Genomic DNA, 13709 nt, shown 5'->3' with positions numbered 1-13709 from the left:
AGCCCCACATTGGGCTCTGTGCTGACAGCTCAGAGCCTGGAGCCTGCTTCGGATTGTGTCTCCCTTTCTCTCTGTCCCTCCCCCACTCACACTGTGTCTCTGTCTCTCTCTCTCAAAAATAAACAAACATTAGGAAAAAAGAAATCAAAAGCCTGGATTTTATTTCTGAATTTTACCTTTAACTACATCATTTAGGTACATCACATCCTTTCTGAGCCTTAACTTCCCCACCTATAAAACGCAGCCCTGCTGTCTTCGGAGCTATGAAGCTCAAAAGAGATCAAATGAGTGAAACATTATGAAGGCTGCCAAGGCTACCCAAATGTAAGCCCTTATTACTGATCATTTTATCTTGACATATCTTTCCTTTAAAACACACACACACACACACACACACACACAGCTTAAGACCTTTACTAAGACAAAAGACTCTTCCCTACTTTGTCTCTGGCTCATATGCATTGCTGTAACAAAATTAAACTGTTGCCACAGGGATACAGGTCAATCCTTTATTAAATTTGTTTCATTTGAAAAGCTACTATCAAAGGCAAACTGCAGATCTATTGACGTTTCTTCCTGAAAAGCTGAAGAGCAATGGTTTAGTCTTCCAGAAGACTGAAAAATAATCTTTGTTTTCTTCTTAAAGTTCTGTTTTCTATACTTTAATTACCATAGAAAAAATTAAAACTTGCAATAACTATATAGTTCATATGTTTCAATGTGGTCATTTTTAAAAATTTTCTTTTAATGTTTTTATTTTTTTTTTATTTTTTTTTTAAATTTTTTTTTAAATGTTTTATTTATTTCTAGGAGAGAGAGAGAGAGAGACAGCATGAGCAGGGGAGGGCCAGAGAGAGAGGGAGTCACAGACTGAAACAGGCTCCAGGCTCTGAGCTGGCAGTCAGCACAGAGCCCGACGCGGGGCTCGAACCCACGAACCGCGAGATCATAACCTGAGCGAAAGTCGGACGCTTAACCGACTAAGCCACCCAGGCGCCCCATCTTTTAATGTTTTTATTTACTTATTTTGAGAGAAGGGGAGAGAGTGCAAGCGGGGGGGCGGGGGGGGCAGAAGGAAAGGGAGAGAGAATCCCAAGCAGGATCCACCAACTCAGGGCTCAATTCCACAAACCGTGAGATCATGACCTGAGCTGAAGTCAAGAATCGGATGCTTAACTACTGAGCCACCCAGGTGCCCTGCTATATATAGTTCATATTCTAAAAATACATCTTGTCCATGATGAAAGTAGATATCCAAGCTTAGTTAATTCTATTTTACCCTAAAACTCAAAATCATCAAATTTTAGGAGTGGGGAAAGAATATTTGAAGATTATTTAATATAATATCTTTGAAAGGCCCCTTAAGATGCCCATCAATGAATTATGTGACATGAAGACAGTAAGAAAAGACACACTTTTAACTGAAAAGCATTTTGTTCCTTTTGAAATTTGAGCCGTGTGCTGTTAAAAATATATATATTTTTATATATATTTATATATATAATTTTAAATATATATTTATATATATTTCCACAGGAGCCCAGTGGAAGTTTCCAGTGCCTCCCATAATACCATGCAGTAAAGCAGCAAATGCCATCTTATAAAAAATAAAAGTATTACTCTAACCCTCTTCAGAACTGTGGTCTTCCAGGGGGTTCTGGTGACTCATACAACATAATGCTAATCGTTGATGTTTTCACAGAAGTTCTAAGGCAGAGACAGACATGGTAATCCTCATTATCAAGCCTCATACCAGGTGTTAAAGTACGTGAATAAAGACAGCACATCAGTCAGCATGTGGATAGAGTGTCTTCTCTCAAGCATAAGTGGATTTCAGTTGTAACGAGGCCAGGAAAATAGTGGAGCTTTCATTATTACTAACAAACAGTAAGGATGTCTGATGAGACAGAATAGATTCAGTAGAACAAAGAACTTATTTCTAGTGAATCAATTCAGAGAAAATAAAGCAAAAGCAGACTACAGGAAATTCTAGTTTGAAAGAAGCCATAATAATTCCACTATTCTCAAACAGGAGATCTAGGGGAATTATCAAGCCCCCTTCTAGTCCTAAAATCCTCAAATACAGAGAGGCAAGGCAACTTCAACTCCTCCTCTGAGTAATTTCAAGCATACTTTTCCCCTTAGTAAGCAGAAACGTTAGCATTTTCTTTCAACAGGCACTAAGGCAGGGAAAACAGCAGAGTTTCCACAGGAAAGAATAAGAGAAGTCAGAAATATTCCAAAAACTGAGTCTGTCTCCTTCGAACAGAAGATATTGAAAAAAGAGAATTTACTGCAGAGATTATTCTCTCCCTTCTATGTCCGTATGCAGCTTTTCATGTTTGGAAAAATACATGTATGATTGGATATTAAGAGCTTTTAATATTTACCAAACATACTGCAGTCCTGTATTAGTTAATCTGAGTATATTTAAGCCCTGGGTAAGTCTCTTTATTTGTCAACAATTAGTTGATCTGATGAAACATTTGAAAAAGAGAGAACATGAGAGAGGATGAGCAGCCTGGCTAACACATAACCTCCAGCTACTACTGTTCATATTCACAAAGAGAAACCATGGCGTGTGGATAAACCACAGACTAGGGCTTTCTAAGTCAACTGGGCCGCAAGGTCACATCACACAGAGAAATCTCTCACCATACCTTCAATTCTCTATCAGGAACAAAAGGCCATAAAGAGCTCAAGTTCTAGCACTAGCCAACCACAGTCATCTCCAGGGAATCTTGACTATAAAATGCCTAGCTTCAACAAAGGTCCTGAGAGTGTTGTTTCAAATTCCATCTCCAATTTTCACCAAGGATTTCAGAAATAGGAAAAATATTTGGAGTTTGTTAGTAATTTTTCCACTTTGTTGAAAACAAATCCACTTCATGGGAAAACAGTCACATAATTCAAAGGGGAAAAGAAATCACAGGAAACTTAAAGGTCAGATGTTATATTTCACACTGAAAGGTATTAATACCAAAAGCTCATCAAAAACATTAAATATACAACCTGAAGCCAAAATAGAAGAGACTTCCACTCCCTCTCAGCAACAACTGAGTTAAACAGTGATAGACACTGCCCTTAAAACTACCTAGGGCAGGAGAAACATTTGGTGACTCACACTCTCCTTTGATGTCAGTTTTTAAATTAAAGAGCTGTTTTCTTTGGGAAGAAAAAGGAGGGAAAATTTTAAACTATCCTTTTAAACTTCAGGTCCAATAAATTAAAAACCACTTTGCCTCCTGGTCTCAGTTTCAAAGTCAATTCCTTCCCCACTCCACTGTCATTTGATATATGACAAAATCATGTGTCATATATCAGATATCTGGTACCCATGAAATTTACTGTCGTAAATTCATTCAATTAATTTTTTGAATGGCCACAAGTGAACAAATACCATCTGAATTCAACAAAGACGCTGAATTTTAGCTGTACCTCCTCTGGCACTTCCATATTTATATCGATAAACTTGGGTTATTTTTCTCTCATCTTGAAAAAAGGTAAGCATAGCGAAGAAAGTTTTCAAAGGGCAGCTAGCAGGTAAATAAAACCTGACAAGGGGCGCCTGGGTGGCTCAGTCGGTTGAGTTGGACTTCGGCTCAGGTCACGATCTCTCGGTTCATGGGTTCGAGCCCCGCATTGGGCTCTGTGCTGACAGCCAGCTCAGAGCCTGGAGCCTGTTTCAGATTCTGTGTCTCCCTCTCTCTCTGACCCTCCCCTGCTCATGCTGTCTCTCGCTCTCTCTCAGAAATAAATAAAACATTTAAAAAATTAAAAAATAAAATAAAAAATAAAACCTGACAAAAGAGGAAAATGGGTGTTTTCTATCACCAACGCCTCCTCTGTGACGTTTTAAAATGGTTTAGAATTGTTCAAATATCTAGTAATCTAAATATCAGACTAAATCCTTACACACTACATCTTTATTTGCCTTGGTAATGGAATAAAAAGCGGGGAATACGTTGGCGTGTATGATTTCAATCCTCAGACAACACCAAAGTTTGAAGCCAATGATTTCATGCCGCTCCTGGTTAACTTTTCATTAATCTAGCTAACAAGAAATTGACAGACTGAGATTTCAGATTGTTTTATTTCCCAGGCTCTCCCTCTGGCGGAGGCAGGAAAAAGGGGCACCGCAGAGAAAAAAAGAAGCACAAACAAGGGGCATGGTGCACTGCAAAACAACCTTAAATAAGAGAGAAGTACTATAAAGCGGATAGAAAGGAAAGAACAGTTTTGCACTTTCAGCCCTCGGACTCTGTTCTACAATTCATCACCGCCTGCCAAAAACAATGGCATTAGAGCCAATGATTAAATATCACCCACAACCTTCCCCTTCGACACCCTCGGGAAAGACTTCATCCACCTCTATTATGATGACACTGCTGGGCAGTGCGTGAGAAGCAGGAACACCGCACAGTTTGAGTAAGCGAGGCCCAGAGAGAGCAAGACGAGCTCGTAACCAAAACTCCAAGAGTTTCGCAAGCATGGACCAGAAGAACACAAAGTCTTTGCTCTCGAGGCAGGATACAGAGCCGCTGCCTCCCACCGCCCACCGATAAAAAGGGGATCCTCCACCGCCGAGGAGGGGACAGGGGATTCGCCTCCTGCCGCCGAATCCGCCCCTACCTCCCCGACCCAAACCCGCCGCCCTCTCTCTTCAGAGCTCCCAGAGAGGACCGCCACAGTCTCACTCCATCCTTCCGCCCCGCTCGAGATGAAACCAGCCACCACCGCTCTCGGACCTGTCCCCGCGGGGTCCGAGTCGGCAGCGCGACGCCTCCATCCCCGCGACTCAGGAAGCGGCCACCACGTCCAGAACCCCCGACGCCGCTGCTGGGCTGGCAAGCCTGGCAAGCAGCCGGGCCCCGCCCCCTGGCAACCGCACTCTGCACTGTCGCTACCGCCTATTGGTCCCCGCGTCCGCCTCTCTTCTCTCATTGGCTATTGCTGCCGCCCAGAGATGCGGGAGGGTTTCTAAGGGGCCGAGGGGCTCGGAGTCAAAGGCGCCTGCGCTCGAGCTCGGGTGACGCGCTGGTAGGGCTGGGTCCCTGGAGCGCGGCGCCGGAAAGGGGCCAAGGGCGGAGGGGTGTGTTCGCTTCAGCTGTGTCGGCTTCCAGCGGCGAAGTCAGTGTGTGGAAGAGCGGCCCATCCCCCTAACCGCCACCCACGGAGCGGCCTCTGCACATCCCAGCAGTGTGTACCCAAAGACCACCCAGAGTGCTCCCAGAGGTCGGTAATGTTAGGACTCACCGACCTCTGCCGGCTCCCTCACAGTCCGGCCTCCTCCCCTGACACCAGAGCCTTCAGGGAACCACACGTGTACCCCCTCTGGCAGTCATTCCCGGGTAAAGGCATCTTTCATAGTTCTCTGGTCTCTCACTCCAATTGCACAAAACTCCTTCAGCCTCCCCTCCTGCAGCCCAAGCGTTTAGAGCCTTGCTTAGGCCAACTCTACAGACCGTAAGAACATTTCCCATTTACCTTTCTCTACAGCCTACGCACGATCTCCCAACATCCACATCCCGTGAGATCCGCTAAACACATACTCTCGTTTCCAATAAACCTTGTCGCCAACCGTCACTTCCTTTCCCACCACCGACTTACACATATCATTGTAACCTCTACAAAACATCCTGGCCAGAGTTATTGCATGTTATTATTTACAGCGTCCCAAGGTCAGCTGTTTCCACATCGGGTTTGCCAGAGAGGCCCAGGACTCGGCACACGCCGGGACAGCATCGCCTCGATGTGTCAGCCTCCACTCACTGTGTGACCCTAAACACAGCCCATTATCTGGGCTGCAGCTCCCCAGCTATATAATAAAACGGAATAATCCCGGCTTGTTTAACTCAGGCCGACCTGGACACAGAGTAGGTTCTTAATGCTGAATGGATGCGGTTGAGTGAGACGCTATGTGTATCAGTGAAAGGGCAATGGAGGCAGTTTTTGCCTGGGCAGTCCTGCATTAGCTACAGTAATTAGTCTTCTCCGAAAAGTTTCCATATTTAATTACATACATTTTAAACAGCCACTACAAGAAATCATTTTCCCCACCCCGTGTGGTATTTGCAGATTTCTTTGAATGGAAATAAACCCAAAGACAGTTTAAGTAACTTATCTCTGTCCGCTTTATTGTCCCTGACCACGGTATTCACTAACACAGGGCTGGGTACCTTTCCTCATCTTGACTTTTAGCAGATGGGCAAGGTTGCAGAGATCTAAAAAGGTTGCTCAGCTCTGAAAAGCCATAGAGTTTGCTTTGATTTTCCCATCCATGCCACAAAGGCAGCTGTTGTTGAGCCTGACACAGAGTTGGGACTCAAAATGTGGAATGAATTCAGTTGAATGGAGTGATTAGAGGATTAATGAGTAGTGGCTAAAAAAAAAAAAAAAAATGAAGAAAGGCCTTTTGTGGAGAAGGCAGTATTGCTGCATGATCGGTAATCAGAAGCAGGGTTCTCTAAAACCTTTCTGCAACTATTTATTTACAAACATTTTAAACAGTAACTATAAGATACTTGAACATTGTAAACAGTTAATAGAAGAAAAATATGAAGTGAACTGTTTATGACACTAAAAACTTTTTGGGAAAAGACATTTTAAAAAACAAATCTGGGAATCAGATTCCCTCATGACTCCAAGTCTCTAGTTAAACTATCTTTTTTCTGTTGATGTTATTGGCATTATTTGCATTTTATTCTTCTGACGTACACTCCCATGAGCCAGAAAAGTGACTTGGCAACTCTATGGAAATTTCTTGAGGTTGCTGGTGTCTGAGAAGTCCAGTGAGTTTTTCACAAGGAACTGGTTTTTGTTCAGCTTCCCTCTCTCCCTGAGGTAAGTAAACAAGTGGTGACGTCTCCTCCATGTGACCTTGATCCCATACTTCTCCTCAGGAGTGTCTTTAACTAGAACAGGCCCAGGATCTGGGCTCTTGGGAGTACTGGTGTGAAAGGAGCAGCTTGGAAGGCTATTTTCCCTCTGATCTGAGGGAATGGGCCCCTCCTTCACAAACGAGGACTCTGGGGTCTGGATATCGGGTGGCATGAGCACATAAGGTAAGTTTTGAAGCGTATGTGCTGACAGCTCCCCACAGCTTTGAGGACTGAGCACCGGAACTAAGGGCCTTCCGGAAATGCACTTTTCTGACTGATTGGCGCACTCCCTGGTTAACGGGATCCCAAGCGTGGCTGAACTGGAAGACGATGGGCTCTCAAACGTTAGATGTGGGAACCTGGAGGCGGTGGATTTTCGACTTGAATGTCTTGCTTGGTTTCGATGATGACGTTTCTGGTTCACTGGGAACCAACTTTCTCCTGTTGTATCAAACTGAGGTGATACCTAAGTTAGAATCAAAAACAAAAACCAAAAAGAAGTGAGGAGGGCTAGCCACCAAGTATGAACCTGAGGGAGGAAACTATATCAAAAGACCAGATTCTAAAGGGGGGCCCGCTATAGTAACGGACACAAAACAAAATACCTATCTAATGGGATATTAAGAGAAAGGGCTAGGAGCTATGGGCAAATTATTCGATCTGGCTCTCTGTTTCTTCACATATAAGAAAGGGGACAATGCCACCTTCACTTTATCGCACCGCATGGCTGCAATTTGTTTAACTATCTTTAAACCTTGAGGGCAGAGACCAGCAGTGTTCTTTGCCTTTGATCCCCAGCACCTAGCAGAGTGCCTTGCACAAAGAAGGCCCCCAGGAAAGGGAATGACTGGACGCAACAGGGAGTGAGATCATGTATTGGAGAGCAACTGGCATAAGACCTAGCACACAATGAGTTCCCACTAAATGCTCACTCCTCTTCTCATCCACGGGATTCTAACATGTCAGTTTCTTCTACAATCCCAAAGCAAGTATTATGGTTCTTCTGAGCAATCCTGGACAAGTTATATTAATTAAGCACTCTTGCATGGACATTATGCTTTTGTCTGGCCCTTTGGCTACACCACTTCCCCAACATATAATAGTTCTGTTCTCTTCCCAGGGTTTTGAAACCGTCAAAATACAACATGCCATGGGGCACCTGGGTAGCTCAGTCGGTTGAGCATCCAACTTTGGGTCAGGACATGATCTCAGTTTCTGAGTTTGAGCCCTACAGCAGGCTCACTGCTGTTGGCACAATGCCAGCTTCGGATTCTCTGTCTCCGTTTCTCTCTGCCCTCCCCTATTCACGCTCTCTCTCTTAATAAACAAACATTAAAAAAAAAAAAAATAGGACATGCCATTTTCTGTGGGGTTTTTTTTTTCCAGGTTCAATCTAGGAAATAGTAAATACAGTGCCTAGTTAAATATTTTACCTCTCACATGAAACTTGGGGAACAATTTCATTTTTCACTCATTCTGCCATTTGTCTGACTTTTTTACCCAGCTACTGGTTAATGAAACTTTTATACTGAACTCTAAGAATGTGGAGGGAAAGACTCCAATTCCAACCAGCCCTCAGCTTGAACTTAGAAAAAGATATATACCAGAGAAGATGGCTGATGACAGAAAGAGTACATTGCCTCCTTGTCCCTGCCCCATGAATCTTATTCTTTGGAGGCCCTGGTTCAAGGGGCAGAAGAGTTGGCATCCTGAGAAGCCTAACAGAGCAAAAGTCAAAGTAAGAATCCCATAGCCTACCCAGGAAGTGATGGTATTGCGGTCAATGGGCTTGCTGGGCACCTGTCGGGTGTGGGTGACGGGAAGCCGTTCAGATCCATAGTGGTGTTTGGGGCCCTCCAGTGGTTGTTGTAGGAATAGCAGCTGGGCTTTCTGGGACCCTTGACAGCGTTTTTTTCTGGGAGGCATCAATAGGTGAATGAAGAGCAGTTAGTAACCGCATTGTGCTGGCTGTAGTCAGGTCGGGGTACAGGCTCGGATTCCAACCCATGCCTGCAGAGAAGAAACAAAAGCTGGGAGAAAATAATTCCAATGATTCTGTCCCCAGCTCTTCTTCACAGTCTGACAGCCATTTCTAACAACTCCCCTCCTACCTCAATACTGTGGGGGGCACAGCTTCCTACTACACCACCAAGTGTAAACACGGTACTTCACACTCAACAACATTCAGTTGATGAACGACTGATCAAGCACATGTTGAGTGCCATGCTGGTGCTGGGAATTTAAAGATGAAGAACCATTGATTCTACAAGGATTTATCTAGTTCCAAGTGCCTGAAGGGACTCATAGATGAGACTGTTCCTGTCTTCAAAGAGCTGAGAGTCCAGCAGAGGGAGAGACACAATCACAATAATGGGGAGAATGCTTCCACTCATCCAGGGGAGGCTTTTAGGCTTTCTAGAGAGGATGTTACCTGGCCTAGTACGGAAGGGATATAGACAGCCAAAAAGCAGACAAGGCAAGGCCCTCCAAGCTGTGGGGAGACACACACAAAGGCCCAGAGACTTGAGGGGCGCCTGGATGGCTCAGTCGGTTGAGCATTTGACTTCAGCTCAGGTCATGATCTCGCGGTTCGTGGGTTCGAGCCTCGCATCAGGCTCTGTGCTGACAGCTAGCTCAGGGCCTGGAGTCTGCTTCAGATTCTGTGTCTTCCTCTCTCTCTGACCCTCCCCTGCTCATGCTGTCTCTATCTCTCTCTCAGGAATAAATAAAATATTTAAAAAAAAAAAAAAAAAAGGCCCAGAGACTTGAAAGGACACTGTGAATTCAGGGTATTGCAGACTCCACGTTGGCCACAGGCTATGAATGTAGGAACTGAGAGGCTGGACCTGGTGTCAAGGTCAGATAAGAAAAGCCAAGAGTGCCATAGGAGTTTGGACTTTAGCCTAAAAATCACTGAAGGTTTTCAAGCAGAAGGATGTGATCACACCTGGATTTTTTTTAACTTTTTACTCCAGATAATTTTGAACATACACAAAAGCAGAATGAATAATATAATGAGCCTCCAACAACCATCAACCCATAGCCAATCCGGATCCATCCACACCCTTTATCCACCTCCCTACCCCTGTATTATTTTGAAGAAAGCATGACATTCACAGTCATTATATCATTCCCATTAATATACCTCACATATATGTATTCTCTAACATTATTAAATATTCAGACATGTTCAAGTTTTTCCACCTGTTTCATAAATGTCACAATTGGTTGTTGTCTTTTAGACAGATCATCTTGGTAACAGTGGGAAAGGAGAGGAGTACCCTGAAAATACAGGGGCCAGTCTAGGAGGTTGCTATGTTACTTAAGTGGGAAATGATGAGGCCTGAATCTGGGCTGCATCCGTAGAGATGGGAGGCTAGAGACAGAGGCAGGATCAAGGATCGACAGGACCCACGGGAGTAATAAAAAGTCTGAAAAAAGTGTCCACTGACTCCAGTAACCAGATCAACTTTAACAAGAGCTTCATCAGTGGAAGGGTGGGATAGAAGTTTGAATGCACCAGAGAGGCAAGTGGGAGGCAGATGAGCATCCTGCAAAGTCCCACAACAGGGCAGACTGGTTCCACCGTACATTCATGATGCACTCATACAGCCAACAATCAAAAGTGACCTGCTCTGACTTCCGTCACTAGGCCATGGAAATAAAGGTGAAGACAAAAGAAAGGACAAAACTCTCTGCCTCGGGAACTAAACACTTTTAGGGAGAACACAGGCAATACCTCTATTTATTCCTTCACTCAGCCACTCAACAAGTACTCACTGAAGTGCCAATAGTGCCAGGCACTGCTCCTGGTGCTGCAAATCTATGTCAGAGAACAAACTTAAATCCCCGCCCTCATGGTGCTTACATCCTAGTTGGGAAGTGACTATGGAGAAAAGTCAAACAGGATAAGGGGTTGAGCCTACTCAGTGCTCTTTCAGACAGGGTTGTCAGGGAAAGCAACTGAAGAGGTGATATTTGAGGGGTGCCTGGGGTGGCCCAGTCGGTTAAGCGTCTGACTCTTGGTTTCAGCTCAGGTCATGATCTCACAGCTTCATGAGTTCAAGCCCCGCATTGGGCTCTGCGGTGACAGTGCAGAGCCTGCTTAAGATTCTCTCTCTCTCCATCTCTCTCTGCCCCTTCCCCACTTGTGCTGTCTTTATCTCTCTCAAAATAAATAAATAAACTTAAAAAAAAAAAGGTGATATTTGAGCAAATACCTGAAATGGAATAAGGAGAACAAACAATCAACAGGAACATATGAGTGATATGAGCGAAGAATACTCCAGGCTTCGAGAATAGGAAGTGCAAAAATCACAAGGTAAGAACATGTCTGATTTGTTCAAGAAACAGTAAGATCAGCACGGCTGAACTGGAGAGCGGTAGCGGCTGCGAACGCATTCACATGACACAGGGCTTTACAGGCGAGGTTAAGGGTTCTGATTTAATATTCCTAGTGTCACAGGAAGCCACTGCAAGGCCCTGGACAGGGAAGGGACATAACGTGATTTATACTTTTCAAAGATAACGTGAGGTGCTTTGTGAGAAAAGGTGTGTTGGGGAGAGCGGGCATAGAGAAAGGAAGCAGGACGCCCAGTTAAAGAGCTGCACCCCCTGGAGTCCAGGGGGGAGATGACAGCAGCAGCATCGGCTCCAGCTCCAGCGGACTCCGCAGTGCTCAGCAACCCACCTACTATGTTTCCTTCATCAGCTCATTATCCGCAGTGATTATCTTAAGATGTTTCCACTTGCTTGAAACTTTAGACCTCTCTTCTCTCTCTTTTTTTTTTAACTAAATGTTTGTGTATTTATTTTGAGAGAGAGAGCATGAGAGGGGGTAGGGGCAGAGAGAGTGGAGAGAGAAAGTCCCCAAGCAGGCTCTGCACTCAAAGGCCTCATCCAGGGCTTGATCCCAGGAACCGCGAGATGATGACCTGAGCCGAAATCAAGAGTCGGATGCTTAACTGAGCCACCAAGATGCCCCTGAAATCTCCTTCTCTCTTCTTACCTCATAAGGAATCCGGAAGACACCAAAGAAAATATTCTTGCTCTCCAGAAACCAAACATACAATCCTATGTATATCCATATCCATCCTCTTTATGTGAGAAGCACAGGTCAGTCCCTTCGCTATCTAACAGTCGCTATCTAACAGCTTGCCCTCTGGCTGTGCCTAGGAGCATCCCTTAGTCCATACACCTTTCAGAGGCAAATGGCTCACACTTAAAAAGTGGGTGACTTAAGTATTTATATATTCAGCCTAGAGTTCTCCACACTCAGGACCCATATATCCACTGCCTACTTGACAACAACCAGATGACTTAAATGCACCTCAAATGCAACACATTTAAAACTGAACTCATGGTCATGTCCCCTGCACCCGCTCCACAGGTGATTACCTTCCAAGACCCTTCCTCTGGTATCACGGCTCATCTAGTGATGGAGCCAGAAACCCTGACATCTCCCTCGTCTCTCCCTATCCAATAGCACCAAGCCCTGACGCTTTTACCTCTTAAGTAGGTCTTTTTTTTTTTTTTTAATAATTTCTGAGAGAGAGAGAGACCGCGTGAGCAGGGGAGGGTAGGAGAGAGAGGAAGATACAGATTCTGAAATAGGCTCCAGGCTCTGGGCTAGCTGTCAGCACAGAGCCCGACGCGGGGCTCGAACCCACGAACCGTGCGATCATGACCTGAGCTGAAGTTGGACGCTTAACCGACTGAGCCACCCAGGCGCCCCTCTTAAGTAGGTCTTCAATAATGCCCCTTTCTCCCCTCTCTCTGTCACTCTCTTTCTCTCCCCACCACCCTTCAAGTTCCAACAATTCTGGCCTGGAGTATTGCCATAGCCTAACTGGTTTACCCTAATCCACTCCAACTCGCCCTGAGGAGGGACTTTTTTAAAATGCGTTATCTGATCTCGACTCACTTCTGCTTGAAATGTTTGATTTCTGGATAAGGACCCAATTCCCTCAGTTATGGCTAAGGTCCAACTTCCTATGAACCTTCATCTCACACCACTCCATTCAGGCCTTTTTAGCTCAGACTCCTCAGATGGTCCTCAGTCTTTGTACATACCAATCTTCCTGCGGCCTCCTTGCACACCTTAATCCTTTTGCTTTGAGGGTTTCGCTCCCTTCTTTGCACATGGGGGTCAGATCTCAGAAGGGGCTTCAGTTCACAAAAGCCTTTCCTGACCTACCTAAGATAAGATCTTCTTACTGGAGATACTCAGTTATCAATGACCTCTAATTTATCCCTTCACAGCTATAATTCTCCTTTGGCTTATTTGATTCTTCAAAACCGTCTGTTCTCTCTTCCCATTACACTGTACACAAGGTAAGGAAAAGAACCTCGGCTGCCACTGTATGGTAGCAGGCCCTGGCACACAGTAGGTGCTCAACAAAATGTGCTGCCTACATTAATCAAAGAGCCTTATAGTGTGGGATTTAAGATGTTGGAAACTTAAATGAGATGATATGCTAGGCAACTGGCCCAGTAGCTTGGCGATCGTTAGTTGGACGTGAACGGCCAGGCCTCAAGAGATTTTGGAAAAGACCAGAGGATCGCGAGGCAGGCGGGAGGAGAGGCGTCGGGGGCGGGATCAGGGGAAGGACCGGGAACACGCGAGGGGGCGCAGGCCGAGGGCCCCGGCCGTCCCCGCCCCCCCTTCCCCCGCCGCGGGAGCCCCTCCGGAGCCCTCCGGGCCGCCCACGGCCGCTCCCTCCCCACGAGCCAGCCGCCGACCCGCCTTACCAGCCCGGCGGCTTCCCAGCCGCCGCTCCCTTCTGCCGCCGAGACGTTCGAGCCCGGAACGCGGAGACAAGGGGGGAC

At 45.4% G+C, this 13709-nt stretch overlaps 2 protein-coding genes across 6 annotated transcripts in view; both read right to left on the bottom strand.

Moving 5' to 3' along the window:
- Nucleotides 1-4973, bottom strand: part of TULP3 (TUB like protein 3) — a 65452-nt gene extending 60479 nt beyond the window's left edge. For all 3 annotated transcript variants that reach the window (XM_039236298.1, XM_039236300.1, XM_039236299.1), the window contains exon 1: nt 4749-4973. In XM_039236298.1, the coding sequence (XP_039092229.1) occupies nt 4749-4789 (41 nt within the window). In that variant the 5' untranslated portion in view covers nt 4790-4973. The remainder of the gene's footprint in view (nt 1-4748) is intronic.
- A 1143-nt stretch (nt 4974-6116) lies between these two features.
- Nucleotides 6117-13709, bottom strand: RHNO1 (RAD9-HUS1-RAD1 interacting nuclear orphan 1). Of its 3 annotated transcripts, none has more exons than XM_039236301.1 (3): nt 13632-13709; nt 8640-8891; nt 6117-7347 (listed from the first exon to the last, which is right to left on the bottom strand). In XM_039236301.1, exons 2-3 carry the CDS (start codon nt 8805-8807, stop codon nt 6751-6753), a joined length of 765 nt encoding a protein of 254 aa, XP_039092232.1. In that variant the 5' UTR covers nt 8808-8891; nt 13632-13709; the 3' UTR covers nt 6117-6750. The 3 variants fall into 3 exon arrangements, with proteins under 3 accessions (XP_039092232.1, XP_039092235.1, XP_039092234.1); XM_039236304.1 differs by having other exon boundaries at nt 8682-8891; XM_039236303.1 differs by having other exon boundaries at nt 8640-8911; nt 13632-13675.

Source organism: Hyaena hyaena, unplaced genomic scaffold (assembly GCF_003009895.1).
Source record: "Hyaena hyaena isolate Hyena2069 unplaced genomic scaffold, ASM300989v1 scaffold_108, whole genome shotgun sequence".
In the NCBI taxonomy this organism is placed as follows: Eukaryota; Metazoa; Chordata; class Mammalia; order Carnivora; family Hyaenidae; genus Hyaena; species Hyaena hyaena.
The sequence above is the reverse complement of the archived record's forward strand: the minus strand, read 5'-3'. Positions and strand labels throughout refer to the sequence as shown.

Excerpts from the sequence above, each read along its gene's own strand:
- RHNO1 (XM_039236301.1), bottom strand. The coding sequence starts at position 8,807 with ATGCCTCCCAGAAAAAAACGCTGTCAAGGGTCCCAGAAAGCCCAGCTG. Across the intron at positions 7,348-8,639 it reads GCAATACCATCACTTCCTGG|GTATCACCTCAGTTTGATAC; the intron begins GTAGGCTATGGG and ends ATTCTAACTTAG.